Raw genomic sequence first — 25,920 nt, 5'->3', positions numbered from 1 at the left:
CTGGGGGTCTCAGCAGCGTCCAGAGGGGCCGATGCAGCCCGGAACCTGGAGCGGCCTCATACTTGTGTGACGCTGGCGCCGACCAAGGGACGAGTCGCACACGCCATTCCCTGGGGGCTCTTCTTCCTCATCGTGAAATGGCTCTAAGAATGGAAATAAAACTTACCTTACGGGGCTGATTTCAAAAGCACGTGAAATAGTAACAGGGAAAGAGCTCAGGGAGATGTCGACAACTGTGCAGACAGGGCTGGCCCGTGAGGAGCAGACGCGGAGAGTCATGCCCAGCCCGGTCCAGGCAGGACGCAAAGCCGTGGCCGGCGATGACTAGCCATGGTCCCTCGTGTTCCTCGCGGAGCCGCGACGGTCCACAGCGGGAGGAGGGAGTCCTGCCCCTCTGGCGCTTGTAACCCAAGGAACCCCTCCGCTTGCCCGCGCTCTCGAACCTCACCGTGCGGGGGCCTCGGGACCGGGCGCCAGGGGAGGGGTGCCGTCACCGCGCTGCTCTCGTGGGGGTGGGGGCCGCCTGCGTTCGGGCCACGGCAAAGAGCGCTCCTTCCAGGCAGTTTGTGGCTGTTTGTGGGTGCATGGGCTCCGAGGTCCCGGACGTTGTGTGGGCCCCGCACAACCAGCATTGTTTGGGGTTTAATTTTCTTCGTGTTAGTGACCTGTCCTTGCCGCCTTGTCCCACAGGCAGCTGACGGGCGGGAAGTGCGAAGCCCCTCTGGCCGCCGTGCAGTGTTGTCCGCTTGCCCTCTGCTGCCACCGTGCCTTCCCCGGCTCCCGGGGGTGCCGCCGGCCACCCTGCCGCCCGCCGCGGAAGCCCTTCCCTGGGGGGCTCGTGGCAGAGGCCCGGAGGCCCAGATTGCCACACGAGTGCCGCGCGTGCTGCCTGTGTAGCGGGGGAGGGGTCCCAGGCCATGCGCTGGCCAGAGTGGTTCGGTTGTCTGAGGGCCCCAGATTTTGGTGAATTCTCTTTTTCACGAGGCTGCCCCTCAGTCCACAGTAACTCGCGTGGCGCCTTTCGTCCTACGACGTGTGTGCTCCAGGCTTCACTTCCGGGGCCCCTACCGACCAAAGTGTCGGGGGGAAACGCCAAGCAAGTATTACTATCCCTGCTTCAAAGGGAAATTAAATTCTGCGTCAAAACAAGACGAAACACAAGAGCCCCCTCCCTGGTTACAGAGTTAACACACACTTGTTAGCAGGACGTTTTGAGACGTGAGGTGCAGAACATGGAACCAGCCGGTCGGCCGCGGGGCACTGAGCCCTCTGTGTGTTTGCAGCCTCCCCGCCGTGGGTGCACCCATGCTCAGACTCTGCCGTCTGCTATTCGGTGGTGGTCGTGTTCACTCTCTATACCCTGAACATCGTCCCTTGTCAGTAAACACACCGAAATAAGTGATGCTGGGTTAAAGACTGGATTATTTTTTTTTTTTAAAGGTTTTATTTATTTGACAGAGAGAGACACAGCGAGAGAGGGAACACAAGCAGGGGGAGTGGGAGAGGGAGAAGCAGGCTCCCCGCAGAGCAGGGAGCCCGATGTGGGACTCGATCCCAGGACCCAGATCATGACCTGAGCCGAAGGCAGCCGCTTAACGACTGAGCCACCCAGGCGCCCCAAGACTGGATTTTAAAATAAATGCTAAGACACCATGCGAGACCCGGAGGGAAATACACCTGAACGTTGGGATAATCACAGCATAAGGAGGGACTTTAGCATGGAAAACCGTAGAGTGAACTTATTTCCCGGAGACCCACCTGGCGCTGTCCGCAGAGGGAACTTGGTAACGAGCGTGAGGCCGCGTGCTGCAGGAGGGCACGCCACAGAGGCCTCTCCGGGGGCTGTGGGGCTGCCTTGTGAGTCTTTCCTTTGGGGCCACGTGGCAGCTGACGCTGTAGTTGTCCACGACCACTAAGCCACTCCTTCCCTTAATGTTCTCCCCTGCAGGTCGCTGCCATTAACCCAAACCACCCGCTCGCACAGATGCCCCTGCCCCCGTCCATGAAGAACTGCATTCAGCTGGCAGCCTGTGAGGCCAACGAGCTCCTGCCCATGATCCCCGACCTCCCGGCCGACCTGTTCACGTCATGCCTCACCACCCCCATCAAAATCGCCCTGCGCTGGTAAGTGGCTGCTGCCGTGACCTGGGTTTTACAGACCCGGGTGACGGGCGTAAACTCAGCCTCCCGAGGTGCAGGCTTTACTCACGGAGAGTTAAAGAAGCGTTCTCCTTCTTGGGTGAGTGGCGTGTGCGGGTTGTTGCCTTGTGGTTCCGAGAGCACCTGTCCGTGCCGGTCAGCTGTGGGAGTGTCCCAGCAGCAGCACTGGTCATTCTGGAACGCGGGCTGTCGTGACGGGGAGTGCTGTTTGATCCCTGACAGTCCACTGAATCACGGTCCTTTTCCGCTGCGCTCTTTGTTGCGGTCCATGTTCTTGAGAACGTGACCGATGACATGGGTGGGACACTCCAAACTGTAGAAGGTGCATCAAAGACCCTACGTCGTTGACAGGACCCACCATGGGACGTGCGGGCTCTGGCCTCCAAATCAGGTTTCTGCCGCCGACCACCCTGCCGCTCCTTTGTTCTATCCTTTTCCGTGTTAGGTTTTGCTGAGAAGCTTCCGTGCAGCAGGTGTGCAGCTGGGAGACAACAGAGGCCCAGGAGGCGCAGGGAAGCACACAAATGGGTGCTGTGGCCTGGGCTCTGGGGGCGCTTTCCAGGGCTTTCTACCAGGAGGCACACAGACCCCTGGTCCTTCCCACAAGTCCAGAGAAACAGTGAAACACATGTGGACCCTGGGGGCTGATAGCACAGTCAGTGACTAGGCCCGAGCTGCTCGCTTGGATGGAAGCTTGGACTTGCTGCTTGGCTTCTGTAGCAATATTCCCCATCAGCCCAGCGCCCCCGGGGTGAGAGATTCATGGTGCTAGGCTGGCTGAGCAGCACCCCTCTGCCACCCCCTACCCTTGCCCCCAAATCCCAGGGAGAGCCTCCTGTAGGGTGACTTACCCCTGAGCAGTGAGTGGGGTGGGGGAGCTGTCCACAGGGCCCAGCAAAGGGGTGACCCACCGTACCCCTCAGTGGCCTGGGCTTATCCCCCAGCTGACACAGACCAGCACTGCTTAGGGATGTTCTCCACTGCACCCCGAGAAGCAGAAATCAACAGCACGGGGCACAGCCAACACAGACAAAAGCTGCCGAACATCCAGCCCCAAGCGTGGGCATGTGATGGGGAAATGAAGGAAGATGCAGGAGGAGAAGGCAGACTGCGAAGCGGAATATAAAAACGTGCCAGTGGAGACCTAGGAAGAAGGAACACGGGATGGGATTCATGGTAGGGGAGGGCGGCTGCAGCCTGGATCGGCTGGAAGGAAAAATTGAGGAGCTCGGGGCGGCAGCCGGGAGGGACAGAGAATAGGCCAGAAGGGCAGGCGGCACACAGAGAGACGCTCCCATGTGCAGGGACAGGTTGGCAGAGGTGCTGCTCCCTGAGGGTAACACGGCCATGTTCCCAGGACGTGGGGAAGAGGTGGAAACTCAGGCGCCAGCCCGCCAGGAGGATACTCGGGCTCCACCCGTCATCCCCCTCCACGTGGGTGCAGCTCTTTGAATGTGGGTCTTCACTCATGAGGCGGTTTGTGAGGTTTTCTTTGTAACTGTCTGCACTGCTTGGTGGCTGCCAGGAAAGATTATAGGTCCCTATGATGCGACCGCAGGAAGATCTGCGGTCCAGATGATTCAGGAGTCCATTCATTCCATTCAACGTCCAAAACAGACTTTACTGAGTCCCACAGTGTACTTCAAACCTACACTGAGCGCTGTAGGAGATGCAGAGAAGTGCTTTGCCCTCACAGATTTAGAGTCTAGCTGAGGAGACAAGCTGTGGCCTGAAAATTAATGATGTACATGAAACCTTGACGTGGGGCAGAGGGCATCTGAGTGTCGCAGGCAGCTTGGGGTCAGGACTGAACGCATGCCTGTACCAGGAGCTCTCATGTTCCCAGGGACGCAGACACTCTGAGGGACAGCGGGACACGTGGAGGAGACGCAGCCCGACAGGGTGGCCATCGCCGGGGGTGACACGCGTGTCTGAGAAGAGTGAGCACGTGCGTCAGCCTGATCACATAGGAAGGTGTGGGGAGGGGTGTAGGTCAGGGCTGGACCGTGTCAGATGTGGGTGCTCTGAATGCTGAGCCACGGACCTGGACTTGGAGGACGGGCAGGGGGAGTCCATTTGGTGTTTCTGTGGGAATGTGACGTAGTAAGAATAGTGCTGTAGGGAGATGATCCATGGAATGACGGGGAGGCTGGGCCACACTGAGGCCTTTCCACAGCCCGATCCAGTCCCGATTCGGTCCCAGTCTGGTCTCCGTCTGGTCAAAGGCGGCAGCAGGAAGGTGGGACTCTGTGGGCAGGAGCCCCTGCAGATGCACCTTGGAATCTCCTGGGGAGCAGGCCTTGTATCCACTCATTTTCCCGCCCCTTGCTTCAGGATTTCCTGCCCTTCCTGCCCCTGTGCCCCCTGCCTCAGGAATGAGGCTACGGGCCAGCTGTGCTGCGGGCCTCCGCCTCCCCCACGCCCCCGGGCTGGGGCTGATTTGATGGGACTCTCACGGGGCACTTACGCAGGTTTTTTGGGCAGGTGGTGGAGATGCAGAAAGGGAGGGAGGAGAGAAGGCACGAGGAGCCTGGAAGGGAATCTGTACCCCCCCCACCCCGTCCTCACCCCCCAGCACACCTGCCACCAGGTGGGCCCAAGGGTCCCAACATCCCAGTGCAGTGAGCGGATGTCCCTCGCCCACGTCTCCAGCACATTCTTTTCCATCTTGGTCAGGAAGGACTTGGCATTCACTGCTGTCACTTGGACGCCAGTCGACCCGCACATAGTCTCGAGTGGGTCCCTGCCCTCTGACCGGGGTGTGGGCTTTCACCCTACCACGACATGATGCATTATCTCAGGAGTGCCCTGAGATCCTTTTTGGAGTTAGGATATGAATAAAACTTGTAAAAGTAAGCGTTTAGTAGGAAGCAGTGTGATAACTCAAACTCACAGGGCCACCATCAGATGGATGTTGGAATCAGTAGGTCACAGCTGCAGGGGACGGTCATCAGATGACCACTGCCTGGAACAAGGCGCTGTTCCAGGTGGGAGGATCTCTTACAGTGAACCACTCCGTGCCACACCGAGGAGTTGAAATTAGCTTGAACAGAACTGTCCTTATGATGGAGATAAACCATAATCGTTGGAAGCCTCGTCGAGTGAAATGGGTGCTTGTCTATAACAGCTGAGTTGAAAACCACGAGCTTTTTTTAAATGGAGAAAGGAAAAGTTTAGTAGGTAGAACTCATTTATATTGTTAGGGCTAAAGTTTTGTTTTTTCATGTAAAAAGTCACTATTTCCCGGGTGCCTGGGTGGCTCAGTCGTGACGCATCTGTCTTCGGCTTCAGGTCATGATCCTGGGGTCCTGGGATCGAGCCCCACATCGGGCTCCCTGCCCCGCAGGAAGCCTGCTTCTCCCTCTGCCACTCCCCCTGCTTGAGTTCCCTCTCTCACTGTGTCTTTCTCTGTCAAATAAATAAAATCTTAAAAAAAAAAAGTCACTATTTTCCAACTTCAAGTAGAATATGCATTCTTTGTAGAAATTAACTACAAAGCAAGTAGAAGAAAAGATTATTCAAGATTTTATCATCTTTAACACAATCAGTATTAACTTTTTGGTGTATTGCCTGTCAGTCTTTTTCTCTATGCACGTACATTTCTGCATTGATGTAATGAGACTGCATTTGTAGTTACTTTTACTTAATCTTTAGTGTTAAAATAAATTTATCCTAGACGATTAGGCAACTCTTAGGAAACATCATTTGTAATGATTGCATAAGATCTCACTGCATTGATGTTTTGTGTTTTATTTTAACCGAAGCCTAGGACTTTAGGATTTAGAATTCCAGTAAATAAAGATAGAAGAGCTCAGAGAAACTCTAGGATGGGGGTCTGCCAACTTCTTCTGTAAAGGGCCAGATAGTAAGTTGTTTAGGCTCCATGGGCCCGAGGGTCCCAACTGCGCTGATGCAGCATGGGAGAGCCATAGGCAGTATGTACGCAGATGAGTGGGGCTCTGTTGCAATAAAACTTTATTTGTGAAAACAGGCAGTGGGTCCTACCTTGCCAACTTGTACTTTAGAAAATGGAACCAGGATCTTACCTGCAGACGACTGCTGCACTCATCTACTGGTCAGGAAATAACCTAAAAACAGGCCTCCTTCCCCGTCCGTCCTTCCTTCCTTCCTCCTTCCTTCTCCGGATGTAAATAAGAGGATGGCTTGTAGCGACACTGCACTCAGTACAGCCAGCTGCAGTTGTGAATACTGTACGCTTTATACACATACGATAGTCTTGCTTTCTACGTACGAGACGTGTGTGTGTTCGTATCTGGTGGTAAGCGTATTTATGAATCTTACTTAATGATGAAGTAGTTGTTGGAAAATGTTGTTCTCTGATTTTCTCTTCATGTTTTGCTTTAGTCTTTCTTGTTTTCAGAAACAGGCAATTTCAGTAATTCTGAAATGAGCAAGTACATTGTTCCCTAAAGAAGTGATTACCTTGCTCACCATGTGTATCAGTGTAGTATAAGGGTCTAAACTATATGTTTTCTTGGCTTTTTCTACTTCTTGGATTGGTGGCAGAATGCCATTTTAAATTTATCATGGGTATATTTGTGTGCTACTGAAAATTATAACTCAGTGCTACTTAATTTGCAGTGGGACTTGCTATAAAAGAAATTGATGCCTTATTGTACTGTGTAGCATGGAATCGTATTGTTTATTAAAGAAAATGATAGACATTATTTTGGATTGAATAGAGGTCAAGAAACTTGTTTCCTTCCTTTCAATTAAGTTGAAGAATTTCAAGGAGTTTAAATGTAAATGACACAGGATTAATGTAGATTTGTCCACATGGGAAGTCTTGCCCTCATGTTCACCAGCGAGAGAGGCGAAGGAGAGAGGGAGTCCCCAGACGGGCAGGCAGAATCCGCACCAGTGTCAGGCGTCCACTCGGGTTTTAATCCTGGCTCTACCATTTCTAGCCGTGCAGCCTCCTGTCGTCGTTCTGAAGGCAGGACCAGAGATGCCCCCTGCCCTCCAGGCTCACCGTACGGGCTGAATGAATTGATTTGTGCGGTGGCACTGATGATGCCCAGTACATGCGGTGGCACTGATGATGCCCAGTACATGCTAGCTGCTCTTATTACCGTGATGGTAACATTTCAGCCAAATTGAAGAACAAGTCAGGACAGTCGTGATGACTCAGCAGAGAAGAGAGGGCTGAAACTTTAACCCTGGACTGGAGAAAAGCCAAAGAGAAGGAACACCCCACTATGACCCTTCTCATCGCACTGTTTGTGAGATAAACTAACCGAAGCCTCAGCGCTAGGGCATCATGGGTAAAATATCAGGTAGAATTGGTGAACGAGGTTTATATATATATACACACGCACATAACTGATCTCAAAATCATAATCATATTTATAGATTTTAATTTGAAAAATCTAAATTATATGGTCTTTATAAGAACTGAAAAAGAAAAACACATTAAACTATAAATAGAAGAAAAGAAATTTTTTTTAAAAAGGCAAAAATAAACAGAAAATGCACCAGAAAAATCTAGAAACCCATGAAACTAGATGTTAATTTTTGAAAAGTTCAATAAAATTGTTTAAATTCTCTTTGGCATGGTCAAAACCAGAAAGGAGACACAGATTACCTATATCAGAAGTAAAAACAGGGGCATCACTACAGACCCCACAAGTATTAAAAGGGTTATAAGGGAATCCTTTTAAGTATAAAGGACTTTATTCCAATAAATTGTACATCTTAGATGAAATGGGTGAATTCTGTGAAAGACACAAATTACCAAATCTGGCACAAGAGGAAAAAGAAAATCTGGAGAGTTTATATCATAAAAAAACTGAATTACAGTTAAAAGCCTCACAAAGAAAACTCCAGGCCCAGATATTGTTATTAATGAATTCTCAGATGTTACACAAACTCTTTCAGAAAATAGAGGAAGGGGGATCATTTTCTATCCCATTCCGGAGGCTAACTTTCCCGAACATCAAAGTCAGACAAAGACTGTGCCAGTGGGGAAAAAAAAGAACGCACAGACCAGGATTCCTCATTAACACGGATATAAAAATCCTTAACAAAATATTAGCAAATGAAGTCTGGGAATATATAGAAAGAATACAGTGTTAGAATCAAGCAAGGTTTATCTTAGGAATGGAAGGTTTGTTTAACAGGTACAAATCAATACACTCAATTCATTATAATGTACTCAGTATTATGAATGTATTCACTCTCCTTTTCCAGAATAAAAGAGAAAAACCATATGATCATCTCAATAGATGCATAAAAAACATTTGACAGAATTTGACACCCATTCATGACAAAAGAATTCAGAAACTAGGAATGGAAGTGAACATTCCCAAGCTCCTACAAGGCATGTAGGAAAAGCCTGTAGCTAACATTGTAGTTAATGGTGAAAGGCTAAGCGTTTTCCCCGGAAGGTTGGAAACAAGACTAAAATGTTCACTCTCACCATTACTGTTCAGTATTGTACCAGAAGTTCTTGTTGGTGCAGTAAAACTAGAAGAAAATAAAAGGGCGTGCAGACTGGCAAAGAAATAAAACTGCTTATTCACGGACAACATGGTTGTCTACATAGAAAATCATGAGAAGTCTACAAAAACGTTTATGGAACTAGTAATTTATTGTAGCAAGGTTCTAAGGTATGAGATCGATACCCCCACGTCAGTTCCATTTCTATATGGTAATGACAGTTGGAAATTGAAATTTAAAAATATGATTTGCTGTGGCATCAAGATTCTGAAAACTTGGGATGAATGTAAGAAAATATGCGCCAGACCTGTGCACACGACATACAGAAAATCACGGAAAAAGATGCACATACGCAGAGAAGTACACTGTACTTAGGGAGTGAAACACTCAGTATTTTAAATCTCCCCAACTTGATCTATAGATCCAGTTCAATCCAAGTCAGAATCCTATTTTTTAATCCCATTTTTTAAAAGAAATTGACAAGTTGATTTTAAATTCTATATAGAAATGTAAAGGGTGTTAGCCAAAACAATTTCGAAAAAGAGGCACATTGGTTTATTTCAAGATTTAACATAAAGTTGTAGTAATCACACCTTGTAGTATTGGCATGAGGACAGCCATAGAAATCCGTGGAATGGAATACAGAATGCAGATGTAGACCCACACGTGTATGCCCAATTGATTTTGGACAGAGGTACCAAGGTAATCTGATGGAGAAAGACAGTCTTTTTAACAAATGCTGTTGGCTGTTCATTCAAGAGAAACAAAAACCCTCACCCTTATTTTATACTCTATAGAAAAATTAACTTCTGACCTTATACAAATTAAAACTTGTAGATGAAAACATAAGAGAAATTGTTGATAATTTTTTAGACATGACCCAAATAACACAAACCATTAAAAACATGGATCAGTTGAAGTTCATCAAAATTAAAAATTTCTGCTGTTTCATAGACACGGTTAAGACACCTCATTGGAAAGATTTACAATATGCGTGTCTGACAAAGACCTGTACAGAGAATATAGAAAGACCTTTGAAAAGTCAAGAAGACAGCCCAAATTTTAAATAAATGGCCAAATGATTAGAATAGATGCTTTACAAAGAAGACACGTACATGGCTGATAGACACGTGAAAGGTGTGCAGTGTGTTGTGGAGAATGTGGGCCATCCGAAGCTTCTCGTACATTGCCAACGGGAACGCAAAGTAGTACAGCCATTTCAGAGATCGGTCTGGCCATTTCTAGGGATGTTAAACACGGCCTGTCAATTCCACGCCTATGTATTTACCTGAGGGAAGAAAACCTCTGTCCACAGAAAGATGTGCACGTGAATGTTCCTAGCAGCTCTGTTGATGATATCCCAAACCTGAAACAACCCAGATGTCCATCAGCAGGTGAACAGATAATCAAACTGTGCTCCGTCCACACAACAAATGACCTCTTACCAATAAAAAGGAACCAGCTGTTCATAACAGCATGGGGTCACACATGTCACACACTGGGTGGACGGCCCTTTGTGAAATGCCTGCACTTTAAAATCATGTCTCCTTTTGTTTCTCTTAAGTATCAGCTGACCATATTAAAGTGCTGCCCCAAGGCTCAGCATCAGCAATAATGCTAAAAGCTAAAATAATGTTTATGGAGTTACTGCCTAGATGACCTATTAGACCAAATTTCAGGCACATGGGGCCTTTGGAAAATCAGCGTATTTCCCTAAGAAAAGTATTTTCTTAAATAAAAACTTTTTTTAAGGGCAGTTTGCCTTTTTAATACTGGTTCATGTTGGAGCTTATTTAACTTGTAGTAATTTACTGTTGGCTCTCATCCTCTCTTCTCCAGTGTTTATCTAACAAGAGACCCAGGGATCGCATTATCTCAGACGGGATCTTGCCGGCAGTTTAGTGAATCTAAGAATCTTGTGAGAGTTTGAATGCATCAGTATGTAGTGTGGATGGAAGACGCAGGGTAACAGGCATGAACAGAATATGTTTTTAACATAACAGGAATGTTCAGAAGAGAATAAAGATGATGTGCAGTTCACTCACGGTGGGACTCTCACAGCCACTGAGTTATGAACAGAATTCCAGGACATCAACGTTGGCTGAAATGATACTCATAAAATAACGTCTGCCCCTGCCAGCCCCACTCCCCACCCCTCCCAGTCCTCCTGGTTGTCCTTGGCCAAAGGGAAGAAAGCCATTTGTCCTCTGAAGTTTGGATACCATCATCACCATGTTCCAAATTAGTTTTAATCCCTTTTTGAAATCCTACTTGCAGAGCAACTGAATTACATCACGTTTGATAAAACAATGACTTGTTAACTATTTATTTGCCTTTGTGTATCTTCTTACTCAACTTCTGGGCATTTTATTGGTGCTTTGACTTCTTATCTGATTTGTGTGCCTAAGTATGCACACGCCTCCATGTGTAATCGGTAATACGAAGCCACATTGCTTCCAAAAGCGTTAACATGCACAGCTGCGTATTTTATAGTGGACATTCATGACCCTTACAGACACGAAACATCAATCATTTGACTGGTTTACTTTGAAAACCATTTCTTTCTCTTTTTTCTTTTTTTCTTTTTTTTTTTTTGTGCTAAGACAGGACTGATGGCCCCTCCTGAATGCAGCTTCTTTTGAATTCCAGAGTCACATGACCCTGTGCAGCCCATGCACATAGCAGTGTGGTGGCCCACGTTGTTTACAGGTGGTGTCACTGCCACCACGGGATGTCAGCCTTTTTGGTCTTCTTGCTCCTGCCATTTGTGCCCCTAATGTTTACATCTTGATGTGGAACCGTTTAAACCAGAGGCAGAGGCCGTGTCAAGTCACTGTGAGGTGTTTGGTGCTGTCAGCCGGTCGTTGGAACAGCCTGATGTTTGCTTATTCTGTGGTTGTAATAACAGCTTCTTTGGAACGCCTGTTCTGTTCCAGGTAGCCTTAGAAGGACTTGCATTATAACGATTTGTGAGACGGAGTCCCTGTCCTCTAGGGAGACACACACCCTTACCAGGCTGTTCCTGGAACAGAGAGGACAGCAACCCGCTTCCTTCTGCGTGCCTCAGAGGCAGGCAGCATTGTCTGCTGGGTGTTGTCATTTCCAAACCTGCAGGGATGAGTAAAGTCCCACCACTCAGTGAGAAGGTGGACACAGCGTTCTGAGCAGACGATCCTGTGCGGGTCGTAGGCTCGAACCCATGTTTGGGTGATGGGGAACAGGCCAGCGTGGCAGAGCCCCTGAAGTCTGAGGGAAGGGATGGTGACTATGAACTAAGAAAGAGGGTGAGGTCCACGAACACGAAGCTCAGGAGCGGGTCTTGTTCTGGAGGCATCTGCTCTGCGATGACAGATGCGGTGGTGGTCTGGTCTCCAGAGCCAGGAACGTGCGGCCTGACTCAGAAGACAAGCACGTACATCCACAGGAGCAGGGCCCAGACCCTGCTGGGAATGTGCATGGGTGCTTGGGCACAGGGCAGCCCCCGCAGTGTGGACACGACTCAGAGTGGCCATGACCCGAGTGGGCTCCCAGCTGGCCCTCCGCAGCCCCACCCACAGTCAGTGGAGGGCACAGAGTTTGCAGGTGTAACTGCTAAGGCTTTCCCAGTCGTTCTGATGCCCTCCTCTCCTTAGAAGCACACAGCTAGGGAACAGCCGCATTGTACAAATGGGCTTGGGTGGGATGGGGCATTAGACAGGGGAGGTCTGTGCGCCTCGGAGGAGGTAGGGCGAGGCCTTGGCTGCAGCTCTTAGCTAAGTCTGCAGGAGGGACAGGGAGGGTGCTGGGTCATCCAAAGATCATCTGTGGGTCATGGGAGTTTTCTGTTTTGGGCACGAGAGGCTGTGCAGGTGAGTATGATGGGAGGAAGGGGAGGTTTCTGTCGGGGGGTGGGGGTTCAGCTGGATTCAGTACCACGGTGTAGACGGGCTGGGATGACCAGCAGGGAGAACAGGAGTGGAGAAGAGGGTGGGATCACATCCTGCAGGCAGGGAGGAGGAGCCGTCCGAGACCAGGGGTGAGCGGGCCCCACGGCCCAAGGGCCCAAGAGGCCACTGCGCTTGACAGGGAGTCACCGGTCAGCTGTGCTGGTCCTAGAGGGGCTGTTGGAACCGCCGTCAGAATGCAGCAGGTCGACTTGAGACCGGACAAGGCTGCTTTAACGGAAGTCAAGTAGAAATGGGGGAGAGCAGACGTGAGATTGAAGGAAGGGGTTGTGAGGTTTGTTCGCTGTTTTGGATGCACTTGTAGGGGGCAGGTGGCTATCTTGTAGGGGCGTGCATTAGCACACAGCTTTAGGGCCTTGGGAGCCGGGCATGTGCCTTCCTCAGAGGGCATAGCAAGCCTGGATGGATGCGGGGGCAGCTCTGTGGGGCCCTGGCGCTGGCCTGGGAAGCAGGCGCTCTGCTGAGGTGGGCGTGGGGCCCTCGGGGTGGGGCTGGGCGGCAGTGAGGGTCCGCCGGCACTGGGAAGCCGCTCGGCCAAGTCACACACTTCCTGGTGGTGATGCACAAGTAGAGTTAAGAACCAGAACAAACAAAACCCAGGTGTTGGGGTCGCTGTGTGGGTGATGGTCTGTCAGAGGAGAACGTTGTGGATTTGGGGGATGGTGTGGTTGGAAGGGTTAAGGAGCTTCTGGGCCAAATTGGGCTGGGAGAGAACCCGAGATCCAGGGGACAGAAGGCAGGGAAGGTGGAGGGGTGCATGGGAGAGCACGTCGAGGTGGGAGAGGGTCCAGTGGGGATTAGGAAGCCCCGAGGGCCAGGCGGCATGCTCAGGAGGGTCGGGGAACAGTAAGGGCCACGAGGCTGGTTCTGGGCCCTGGGATGAGGTGGCAACGCTAAGTTTCCTGTGGAAGCTCCCAGAGAGGTTGGCAGTCAAGGCCGCAGGGTCCACCTTCCCCAGCCACAGACAGCCTGATGGAGCCCCCGTGGGGCTGGCTTGTCCCCATGGGCTGAACAGAGCTGCCCTGCGGCCAAGGCCAGGAGGCCGTGCCTTCAAGTACACCCTGCCCTGATGTCCCTTTCTGTCCTCACACCGACCCACTATTTACTAGTAGACGTTCTGCTGCAAATCTGAGTTGTTGCTAAAATTAATTATAACATGAGGGGTTTAGGTATTTTTGTCTCCCCCACTGTTGTTTGAGGATGACACACCGCCCCTCGTGAGCACAGCCTCTCTGGTCAGTCCCGTGCACAACTGGTGTCAGACACATGGAGCCCGCGGGGGAACGTTGGGCATGTGGGCGTAGTCACATCCTTCCTTTACGGGATGAGCACCGGACGGGGCTTTGGGTGGTTTGGGGTCCTATACGCGGTATCAAGCACGAAGATGCGCCCTCGTCAGCTGGCTCTAGTCCTTTCATTTCCATGTGCTCCCCATGTCCCCCCCCACGCGCCCAGAAACTAAGTAGAAGGGACAGAAGACAAGGGTGGAGGGACAGGACACGCGTGTGTCATCCTCGTCTGGGGCATGAGAACAACCAGGGGTGGACAAGGTAAACCCCCCACACTGGCACGCTGACCCATGGCAGAGCCGCTGTCGGGGCCCAGGACGCGCTGAGGACACGTGTTCTTTATTCCTGTCCTGCTCGCCCTGATCACCCTTCAGGGGCCTCAGAAATGCAGGTCTTGAAATCACACTGCCTGGGAGAGTCTTTTTGGTAGAAAGCCCCGATCCCAGGGGCTGGGGCAGGAGGAGGTGGCCCAGCGAGTGCGGGAGGCGGGGCGGTGGCCGGCAGGGGAGCCCTCACCCCCTCTGCCGCCTGGCCCTCTGCGGGCCACGGGAGGGTGCGCGCGGTGGGCTGGCGTGCCGTAGTGGCAACTCAGTCATGCCGCGGTGAGTAGTGTCTCCTGGCGTGGGGTTTCACATGTGGGCTGGTTGTCAACACGGTGTTTCTGTGAATGCAGGAGAAGCAGTCATTTCAAATATCTCTTCTTTTTATGGGTCAGTTTTTCTTGTTCTTTCTCACTCCCTGGCCAATTGTTGATCTTGAAGCTTGCTGGAAAGGGCCTCCCTTTATTTTGATTTCTGCCTGTGCTTTGGCCAAAGCCTGCCCCCGGGGCCCTCTGGACAGCGAGGGTGTTACTGGAACGGTAACCGGGGCCTGGCCAGGAGTCTGCTCTGCCCACAGAGCTTGCGCTGCCCCTGTGCTGGGCCGGCTGCTGCCCACTTGGCCTCGCTTCCCCAGCACAGGCCACCCTTCTCGCGGGTGCTGCGAGCAAACGGGGAGGACGTATGTGCCGCCCGTCGGGGACCTGTTGTCACCGTGGGGCTGCCAGGAAGTTGTGCTTCCTGGAAGACGGGCGCTGCCCATCCTGTGTGCTGTCATGCCGGGTCCCGTCTGCGGGCCGTGTGACTTCGCCAGGCCCCTCCAGGCAGCCGCGCGGAAGGCGGGGCTGTTGGGATAGCGGTTCCCTCCTGCCACACGGGCCAGTGGCACGGCCAGCAACACGGCCAGCCCTGAGCGGGTACGCGGGCTCTTCTTCAGGGCGGGTCTGACCCGTGCCCCGTGTTCTTCTGCCTGTCCGCTCACAGGAGCATGGGAATGTTGTGTTTATTGGAAACACCTGTTTTAGTAGGGCTTTATCCTGCTGGTGTTGTAGGACGCCAGGATATCCTAAGAAACCAGGGGCTCTGGGACGCTGAAGACCGTTCTGGTCCCGTCCGTCCCTGTTTGTAAGTGCATGTCCGTGATTCTCACTGTTCTGAAAGACCGATGTTTGGTGACCATATTCTCCTTCCCTTGTCATGGAGAGGACAAGTGAGACCGCGGCTGAGCGCTTCTGCAATGTGTGAACTTTATAATGTTAATTGCGGAATGCTCTGTAACCTACGAAGTGCTTTCCATATGGCTTCACATTGGTTTTCGCTAATAGCCCGAGGACCAGTCAAAGCCGGCACGATGCATAAACATGGCTGTGTTACTGATAAGGAGCCAGGTGCTCAGCATGTGGCTGCCCGGGCTTACAGCTTCGTTTATAGCAGAGCTAAATGAACACACAGATCCTCGGATCCCCAGCCCTGTGTTCTAGCCACTGCCCCCCACCCCTGCCTGCTTCATTGTGTGAGGTGATGTTGCTACACGGCGTCATTGTAATTGGCGCTCTTCTGTAGTTCACCTGAGAACCAGCTTTCCTTTGGGGACCTTGCAGACCTTCCGGTAGCTGGCGGAACTGTGTGTGTCCTTGTGGAGCTGTGTGACATGTGTTTGGTGGCAGGGGATGAAGGTACCCCGGAGAAATCAAGGAGGACTCAGACGTCGTGTCTGCAGGGCGTCAGGACACCCTTCCTCTCCCCACCGCTGTGGGAAATTGGCAGGTCCTTAGGTCACACGCTTTCAGATTCAGATTTCCTTGACCAAACCCTCCTGTGTGCTCCATCCCTCTCTGTCAGGGTCACTCGGCCCGTCCTCACACTTGCTCACCCAGCACCCGCTGCCTTTTTGCCGTGTGCGCCCCCAAGGCGCCCATCTGCCATAGGCATGCCGGGGCCTCTCCCTCCGTGGAGCCCTGTGGCCCGCCCCCAGCCATGCCAGGACACCGTGCGGCCCCGCTGCGGGCTCCGGTCCGGCACAGGGGAATGTCCCCTGCAGACGAGGAAACAATCGCCTGGGCTCAAGCCTATTTCCTTCTGTTTTCAGCCATTTTCCCTGCACTGTTTTTCAGATTCCTTCTTGTTTCTATGCCCATCGGCCTGTTCTTAGTCTCCTGTTTTCTTCACTTCAATCTGGCGCCCGGCACTGTCTTCTTCTCTGCCTCTTCAGGGTGAGCTCGAGAATGTGGAGAGCAGCCCAAGTGCAGCAGAAACAGGGCAGAACACGTTCGTGTTCACCCTGAGAGTGTCCGGCTCAGCGTTGCCCGTTGGAGAGCGCAGGATCGCAGGGTTTGGAGATGGAGTCAGCACTGTCCCCCATGTTTGCGCTTCAGAGCGCACAGCCCAGAAATGTGCGTCAGTGCGAGAGCGCTGGGATGGGCCCTTGTTCCCTCGTGGTCTCCTGTGGGGACAGCGTTACAGTGCATGCAGTGAAAGGCAGGAGATGAAGAAAAACCACCCCAAATGCCACCCACCTCACAAATTAACTGTTTTTATTTTTCTATATTCCTTTAGACTTGTCCATATGTGCACCTGATGTCCCTTAACTACAGTTATACATATTTGGTGTTTTATTTTTAAGTTTTCAGATTACCATTCTACATTGCTAGCCAGTATTTTATTTTCAAATGTAATACTCCGTCACGTTTACAGATGATGTTATTTAAAGCGTTTCCCTGCTACTGTAAAACTCAAGTATTTGCAGGTGTTTTCCCCGTTCATCCTTACAGTGTACCACCAAGCTTTTGCCTCTTTTGGACTGTTTCTTAGAATAATTTCTGGGAAAACGGGGTCAGTAGGTCAAAGTGAAGAGCCTGTGATGTCAGTTGCCAAACTTCTTACCAAAATGTTGGGCTAATTTATGCTGCCCCAAATCTCACATACGTGGAAATGCCATTTCAACGCAGTCTTATTTTTATTTTCAGAGAGGACGTGTTCTTTACTTTGTGCAGATATTCTGATCCCATGGTGGCTCCCTGACGGACTGCCAGACTTTTCCCCGGCAGCTGCCCAGCTTCACGTCCTCACCAGCAGTGCACAGTTGCTCCCACGTCCTGCGTCCTTGAGATCCTGTGTTGTTATGCATCTATCCAGATCTTGTGCATGCTTCTTCACTGTGTTGTCCTTTTTCTTGTTGAGTTGTAGGGGCTCTTTATATATTCTAGATCCTAGACCCATATCAGACATATGTTTTGCAAATCATACTTGCAGATATTTTCTCCCATTCTGTGGGTCATCTGTCCACTTTCTTGATAGTTCTCCATCTTACCTGCTTTTTTTCTCTTGTTGTTTTCACTTTTGATGTCATATTCCAAGGTTGTGAAGGTGTATATGTCTGTATTTCCTTCCAAGGGTTACATTTAGGTCTTCGATCCATGTTAAGTTAATTTTTGTGGGTGGGGTGGTGACGTCCTAAAGAAGCTTACCTTGGACTCTGAGTCTGGTTTTTACACTGAGAGCACCTCCTGCAGGCGTGGCAAGCACATCACTGGAGTGCCTTTGGAACTGTGTAAGAAAAGGTAAATTCTCTTCTGCGGAGGGCCTTGCTGGGTCTATACTCTGGCTGGGGGTAGCTTACTGTGTAGGAACTTAAGATATTAACTCATTGTTCAGTTTACCACCCTGGGAAAAGACAGAACCTGATGCCATTTGTGCCATAAACAGTGGCAGTTTTTGTACGATGATCATGTAACAACTTTGAAAACTGTATTTTCTCTATGGATTAATCAAATTGCCAATGTACTTTTAAAACCACACAGTCACACTTTTTCCGTGCCCCAGGATGTCAGGGCCAGCCACTTCTCTGCCATTTCTGTAGGGAGTCGCTATTAGGATCCTGTTTCTACTGGCAGGTGAAAATTGGTGTCAGAAAATCAGCCTTCCTCGGATGACGGGAACGGTCTTCCCAGAACTGCACATTCTTCCCAGGTGGGCCGCGCGACCCAGGCATCCGGAGCAGGAGATTCGGGGGCCCTTGTGTGCCTGGTGCCTCCTGGGGTCATGACCTGCCCGGCTCTTTGGGAAGCAGCCGTTAGAGAAATCACAGACATAACACCTTTTTAATGTGTCCTTTCTCCTGTTTTAATGTTGCTGTGCTGGTTTTTCTCCACATACTGCCAACGATGAAGAGAATGTTCGCTCAAGATTAGGACTTGAGGGAAGGAGGCAAATATGAGCTCAAACCTGAAGTGTGTGCAGTTCGTGAGGTGGGTCGACGCGCTGCTCTCCGTCATCTTCAGCAAGGACCAGACTGCGGTGTTCCAACCGTGTACTGGCCGCTGTCCGTGGCTTGGGCCACGTTCTCGTACCTCAGGACAAAGCAGGGCCATGGATTTATATGGGGACACACGTTTCGTCCCCATGGCCACCACCAGCCAGCCCCTGCCCAGGCCACAGCCCGAGTGACCGTGCAGGACCAAGCAGAGCAGCTTGAAGTCTTGTTTGCATGTGTGTTCTGCAGTGAACTGGCATTCCATTCGTGGATGTAGACTTTTTCCTATAAAAATACCAAAATTACGCACAAACGTTAGTGATGCTAGATCCCAGGACACCATGATGTCCTCAGCTTGTCTGGTGTCTCGTTGCAACCAGGAGAGCAGGCGCTCTTGTGTCTTGTGGTGAGCGGACACGCACTTTGCTTTCTGGCTGCCCTGAAGGGAGACTCGTCGGAGGGGCAGCATCTGTGTTCGCTCATTCTTCCTCGGTGCCTCCGTGTACGTGCGTGGCAAAAGGTGGGGGAGCGTTCTGATGCAATCAGGATTTTCAGAAGTTTGAAATCCTGTGCGCTCAGACGCTGCCCCTTCCTGATGGTGGGGTCCGTCTGTTCCTGGAAGCTGTGGGGCAGGTTTGGAGGGTGAGGTCCCCAGGCCACTGACCTAACACTCTCTAAAGCATGAACCAGGAGCACGACAGGTGAAATCAGCAAGTGTGACACAGCGACCACCCTCGGTATAATTCCCAAGCCACCTCCCTGGTTAAGGAGCTCAAGGACAGATTACGTATCAGCCTGTTGAGGGACACAGTTTACGCAGAGATGGTCATTAGAAGGTCAGCACGATCTCATTTGTTTGCTACCCGAATGCCAGGAATGAGCTCAGTTTCTCAGCAGTGCTCTTCCTCACCCTCGCCCTTCCTCACCGTCGCCCCCCGGAACGTTTTCCAGGTGGCTCTGAGGGTCGCGAGTGCGGAGAAGCAGCTGGGGCATCTGGACTTCATTTCCTTGGCTCGGCCTGCCGTCTCTCTGGCTCTTGTCTGCTGTAGAGAACTCGCTGTTTGGTGTAAGCGACGCGTGCCTCTGGCTTGACCCACCCACATCCCCAGCAGCATTACCGTCATGTCCATCTGCTTCTATTAAGTTAATAGGCAGAGACTCACGGTTCATAAAACAGCTGAAATAGCTGGTACTTATCAGTCCACTTAATTGATAAATGTTTCTCTCCCAAGAAATTAAAATCACGTTGGTTCTGTTAATGTTTGGAAACATATTCTGGGCATTCTGCTTTCCTCGAGTACAACTGGAGGCCCGCGTGGAGGGCAGCACGTGGGGAGAGCTGTGGTGTTGGGGGATTCACCTTAAATACAGACACGAAAGCCGCTGTGCTGTCAGTCCAGAGGAGTTGTGTCGACCATGGTGTGCAGCCTGGTGCACAGCTGTTGACCAGCTGCCGTGTCAGCTGGGATCCCGGCCGGGAAGGGACTCGGGATGTGGTGTCCTGCACAGCTCTTGGCAAAGACAAACGGGATGGGCACACTTTCCCTTTCTTTCCTGGTTCTGCTGCCTCTGTGCAGTCTCGGGCCCCATCGGCCCTCCTGGCAGCTCCCAGCCTGGCCATTGGCCTCCCTCGTGCAGCCCAGGGTCCTCTGTCACAAGATGCCACCATCCTTCTCTTTCCTCGTTTTTCTGGCTTTCCTTGATGGGGTCTGAAGTGATGTGTTGGACATGAGGAATCCGTGAGTGCTATTTTTGAGTTTGGGTCCAGTCGCCTTGGCCCACGTGGGCACGCGTTGCATGTGGGTCTGGAGGAAGGCGCTCCGGTCAGCCAACCAGCTGATGGGTGATTTCAGGACCTTCTGAACCTCAGCCTTCTCCCCCAGGAATGGGGATGATAATGGCAAGCAGGTGAGCGGGCCGCAGGAGCCCAGAGGAAGTGGTGCTGTCGTGGCCCCGGTCCTGTAGTCCTTGCTGGAGCAGTGTGCGCCCCTGGGGAGGTGGGAGGTATGCGCCCGCTGGAGGAGAACCCTGCAGTTTGTTGTCATGTCGCCGCTGGTCAGCTCAGGGCTCCCTCCATGAAGCCACAACTGCTTTCCCTCGTCCCCACACCGTGCACCCCTCCCCAGAGCTAAACCTGGTGCCGCTGGAAAGTATTCACATTTTTTTAATAGGAAGAACTTGGCAGATTTAAAATACAGGGGCCTTACTCAAAAGAGGCTCCTACCTGTGGGTATTTGAGGAGTAAATTTTGCCCTGCGCAGTCTCAGCTGGGAGCTCGGCAGCACCTGGGAAGTTTGGCGTTCCCTATGAGACGTGGAGCAGCCTTGTCTGCAGCAGAAATCTGGAGAGCGGCTCTGCGCTGCCCAGGCCTGGACAGCCCAGGGGACAGGCTTCTGACCTGCCCCCAGTGGTCGTTACGGGGACAGGCGTTTCGGTTTAGGGAAGAGGGAAATTCGGATGCATGGGCCTCGGTCAGGCCTCTGTGACACGCACTGGAGGGCTTGTTTTGGGCTCGCTTGCAGGAGGAGCTAAGGTAGTGTGCATCCTGCCCTGGTCTCCAGTCCTGTTTAAAATTCCTTCCAGCCGGTTTCTTCTGTCACTTGGTCAGGAGTAGACCACGCCTGGCGTGGGGCCACCAGACGTGCAGCGATTTCAGAATTCTGCAGTGACATCATTTCAGTCCCCGTAATAGGGACTGACTGACTCTAAAGTGATCCATGCGAGAGCCACCTGTGAAGCTCGTGAGCCCCGCTTGCCTCGGCGTAGCAGAGGCTGTGAGTTTAAACAGGGTCAGCTCTTGGGAAGCTGTCCCTGGGATGGTAAGTGGGAAGGAGCCTGGTGCTGCGCGGTGCCCTCCCGTCCTTACGAGGCGGAGCAGCCTGTTCCTCCTCCGCGCTGTGGACACATGCCCCGACGGTCCCAAGAGTGACTTTTGGATGCAGAGGACAGACCAGGGTCAAGGGCATAGCTTCTTAATACATAAAGAGCACGTCAGAGGGCCCGAAAGAAATAGGCTAAGAATAAACATGGTAGATGATTGTAATTTAAATGTCTGGTTCTTGGATGGAAAAGAATCCCTTCACGTTTACTTACATTTAATTTTATGCATCTGCCACAGGCCACCCTTTATCCTAGACAAAGATGAATAAGGCTCAGCTGCTGTGTATGAACACAAACAGGTGCATTTCGTGGAAAACCTTCCCTCTCGGCCCCCAGTGCCACGTTCTCCTGATGCTCGAGTGCTGGGGCTCCCAGGGGATCGCAGCCGCAGCCGGCGTCCCTTCACTCACTCTCTGCATTGCTGGCCAGGTCCCCAGGGCATAGGAAGAAGCCTCCTAAATCGGCTGTGCAGCGGGGCTCTTGTGGGGCCCCCGGGCCTGTCCTCCGAGGTGGCCCCTTCCTGTCTCAGCCGGCTTCCTCTGGGTGGGTTGGTGTCTGCTCACTTCCCATCTCTGGCGGTGGGTGGTGGTCTTTCTTGATTCTCAGGTAAGATCTGAACCAGGCCGAGGAGCCTGGGGAATCTGGAGAGGCCTCCAGTGAGCTGGGTTCTAAGTTTGTCAGGGGGCACCTATGGGAACGGGCTCCAGACCGTGTGGGAGAGTTCCACTGAAGCTTGTTGTGTGCCTTCTGTCTCCTTCCTTTGGTTGTTGGTTGTGAGAGCCACCTGCATGGACAAGGTTGGCTTTTTAGGAAGGAGTTTGGTTTTCTGCTTTTGTAACCTTGTGCGGTCAGTGGCTTCCCGGTCAAACCAGCTGCTCAGGAGCACAGGGGTGAGCCGAGGTGGGAGAGGCGGGGGCCTCCCTAGGCATTTGACAGTCTTCAGAAATGGAAATACAGTGCTAAGGTTTTGAACAATTAGATCTTCCCTGAAATGTTCTCCTGCTGTTGACTCATCGGTGCGGGAGGTGTGTACGGACTCTCCGTCTCTTCCTCTGTTGACTCTTTATTACGGGTAATTTCCAGCCATCCTGAAGAGCGGTGGAGAGAATAATGAAATGAATCTGCCTGTGGTCATCACCCCAATTTTACAAATTTTACAATTGTTATTTGCTTCATTGTTTTGTGTTTATGACTATTTTTAGTAAATTACAGACATTATGATATTTACCCCTAAATATTTATGCATTTTTTTAAAGACATTTTCCTTTTAACCGCAATTGTTTTGACATTTGAATCTCTTACAAACTAAAAAGACAGAACCCTTGAAAAGTTCACACTGGTCCCTTGCAAGCTGCATCCGATGGCGGGCCAGGCTCGCACACCAGGCGGGTACTTCTGGGGGTACAGGGGCCCCCCCCCGCCAGTGCCTGGCCCCAGGGCTGCAGCCAGGAGACCGTCGGGGTCAGCTCACTGGCAGGGCAGAAAGCTCAGATGAAGGGGTGTCATGCTCCTCTGATTGATGGAATAATCCGCTTTGTTTTCAGCGGCCTTGCTTCAGAAGCAGGGCAGCCCTGAAATAGCGTCTTGTCCTCGTTCCCAGCCTGGACGCCCCTCAGGAGAGGAAGCTGCTCTGTATCTTTAGAAGGGCAGCTATTTAAAGTTAGTAAATTAGGACCTAATGATACCAAATGGCAGATTTTTAATTTAGTTACAAATACTAGGTGGCGGACACACTGGTTTCATGTGGGGTTCTGTTTTTTGAAACCTGCTGGATAAAATGAAATGCGGAAGAATGTGCTTGATTTAAGTGTGTTTATTGCTCCTTTGAGCTGTCCCCCCAAGTTCCTTTTAAAAAGGGAATATTCAAAGCTCCCCATCTCTGGCAGGGTGCTTTGAAGGCCTCGGAGCAAACAGTCCGGAACATGAAAGCTCTCTGGCATCTAGTCGGGGGCTCCGAGAGGTGCCATGTGCTGCCCGTGAAGACAGTGCCCAGCCCATCTCTCCTGCCAAGCACAACCTCTGGTCGGAACCCAGAATGCACATCAGACTTGAACAACAGCCTGCCGTGGGCCTGAGCTCCACAGGTCCTTCCTTTGTCACCCAGCTGTGACCAGGGGCAGGCCGCGTGTGGGGCAGCACGGAGCGCTGAGAGCAAGACCTCCAAGAGGCACGTCTTTTAGAGGAGCGGGGCTCCTGCTCGTTGGGGAGGGCCGAGGTGCACCACCCTCCAGGAAGCACTGGTGTCCTGAACTTGGAAGCTCTCCCATCTCCTGCTTCGACAGTTTTTCTGGTGCTCAGTCTCCAGCCCCCTCCCCGCCTCCCGGAGGGTGGAGGTCCTGCATGGAGCCAAAAGTGCCCACCCTCTGTCCAGTGTTTGGTCTTCCTAAGAAGCGCCCCCACTCTGTGTCCCTTCTTCCGCATGGCCTCGGCTGTGGCCAGAAGGGACCTGTGACTAATCAGAAGCTGTCCTGTCTCTGGGCAGAGGAGGCAGCATGTGCCTTGTGCCTTCCATGAAATTATATAAAAATCATCTCTGTGGAACAAAAAGATAAATATTAAGATGACAAAATAACACATCAAGTTGAAAAGAGAACTAGAAAAGGGAAGGAAAAGGTTTAAGAAGTAAAATTTAATTCTAAAATTTAAGTGACCTTAAAATCAGGTACCAGTTAAATAGGTGTTGCAGGAAATGGAAAGCAATAAAAAATGAGAAGCGTGACAAATAGAAGAATGAAGATTCAACATACAGGTAATTGTTCTTGAAATACAGAAGGGAGCAGATGGTAACAGCAGCATGTGAGCACACAGCACAACTCACCACGGGCATGCTTCCGTGTCCCGTTCCAGAAGTTACTGTGGCGGGGGCACCAGCCGTGACACATGGTATGTGCGCACACAGAGACACACAGAGACACACACGTACACACACAGCAACACAGACATACACAGGCATACACATGTACCTGCGTGCACAGTCACACACAGGCTCATGCACACAGCAACAGGCACGTACACACTTACACATGTGTGCACACGGGCATGCACACAGACTCACACATGCAGATGCACAGAGGCACACACATATAACATACCCGCACTTGCACACTAGGTGTGCAGGCACACACACACACAGCCGCTACCGTTGAGTTCAGAATGAACTGTCAGCGACTAGGACCCTGCGGTGCAGGAGGGGAAGAGTGAACTTCCGTCACGAGAGCCATTCCAGGACGGCTTTGACGACTTAACATTAGGCCGCCTGTTAACGTGATTCGTCATATTAATGGGTGAAAAACATTATTTGATAAAATTAAAAATGAATTTTAATAAAAACTTGTAACAAAAATAGAAGCTACTTGCTTTGTGTGAGAGAGTCTCTTCCACACCAGCTGCTCGCATCACTCTGTGTCTCCATCGGTGCAATTAGAACCCAGAGAAGGGTGTGGATGGACTCTGGTTCCTCCAGCACATTGTTCTGGAAACGTGAGTCAGTATCATATTTAGATGTGTACATGTGAACATGTACATCTTCTAAGGAGAAGGCAAAGTTGCATTATTTGTGTGTGATCTGAACCTCAGCTTTGCAGAAAACAAAGTTAAAACACATGGGAGGGGTGCCTGGGTGGCTCAGTTGGTTAAGCGACTGCCTTCGGCTCAGGTCATGATCCTGGAGTCCCTGGATCGAGTCCCGCGTCGGGCTCCCTGCTTGGCAGGGAGTCTGCTTCTCCCTCTCCCACTCCCCGTTTGTGTTCCCTCTCTCGCTGTGTCTTTCTCTGTCAAATAAATAAATAAAATCTTTAAAAACAAAAACAAAAACAAAAAAAAAACACATGGGAAAACTACCAGCTTTGCAAAAAACAAAGTTAAAACACATGGGAAAACTACCAGCAGTGGCTGCTGTTGAGCGAGCGCACATGCGGACAGCACCGCGGGTGAGCACTGCGTCCTGAGGGCACGGCAGGCGCCTGGGGCCCACGGGGCTATGGAGACTGTGGGTGCACCATTTCTTCATCTGGGTACTGGTTGTACTGACTTTATTATTGCTTAAGCTCACATCCACGTTTTATGCTTTTCACATATGGTATTTTTCACAATAATTGTTTAAAACATGTTCCCTTTTCTATATATTAAAAATAGCCAGCAAGTAGATACTAGGAAGGAAAGGAATCTGATTTGTAACAGCAACAGTAACAGACAATGACAGGAACATGAGCTGGCTCAGAATGCACTGCATGCATAGATATTAAAATCCCATAAAACTTTACTGATTGAAATGAAAGGAAATTGAATAAAAGGAGGACTTGGCCACATGATTCCATGGTGAGACCCAGTAAATTAAGGTTATAAATTCTCCCTAAATTAAACCATAAATTCAACACAATATTGACAAACTGATTTTAAAAGTCAACTGGAAGAACAAATGTTTGAGAATGGCCATGAAAATTAAAAAAAAAAAAAGATCTGTGAAAGAAGACTTGTCCTACCAGTTACCAGTGCATTTTGAAGGTACAGTTGAAATGAGAGTGTGGACTTTCATGCCAATGGAAAAGAATAGAGATGTTCCAGAAACAGAATCTGTATGTATCAGAATTATAATTTGGAAAAAGAATGAATTGCTCAGG

General features: G+C 50.9%; 1 protein-coding gene across 1 annotated transcript in view; it reads left to right on the top strand.

The window, feature by feature from the left end:
• The window catches only part of RPTOR (regulatory associated protein of MTOR complex 1), a 316,057-nt gene that overhangs the window by 147,406 nt on the left and 142,731 nt on the right, over nucleotides 1–25,920 (top strand). The window contains exon 6 of the mRNA XM_035025828.1: nucleotides 1,949–2,124. Coding sequence (XP_034881719.1) covers nucleotides 1,949–2,124 — 176 coding nt within the window. The remainder of the gene's footprint in view (nucleotides 1–1,948; nucleotides 2,125–25,920) is intronic.

The sequence above is a fragment of the Mirounga leonina genome, unplaced genomic scaffold (assembly GCF_011800145.1).
Source record: "Mirounga leonina isolate KUSES-001 unplaced genomic scaffold, KU_Mleo_1.0 Mir_197, whole genome shotgun sequence".
Taxonomy (NCBI): Eukaryota; Metazoa; Chordata; class Mammalia; order Carnivora; family Phocidae; genus Mirounga; species Mirounga leonina.
The sequence above is the reverse complement of the archived record's forward strand: the minus strand, read 5'-3'. Positions and strand labels throughout refer to the sequence as shown.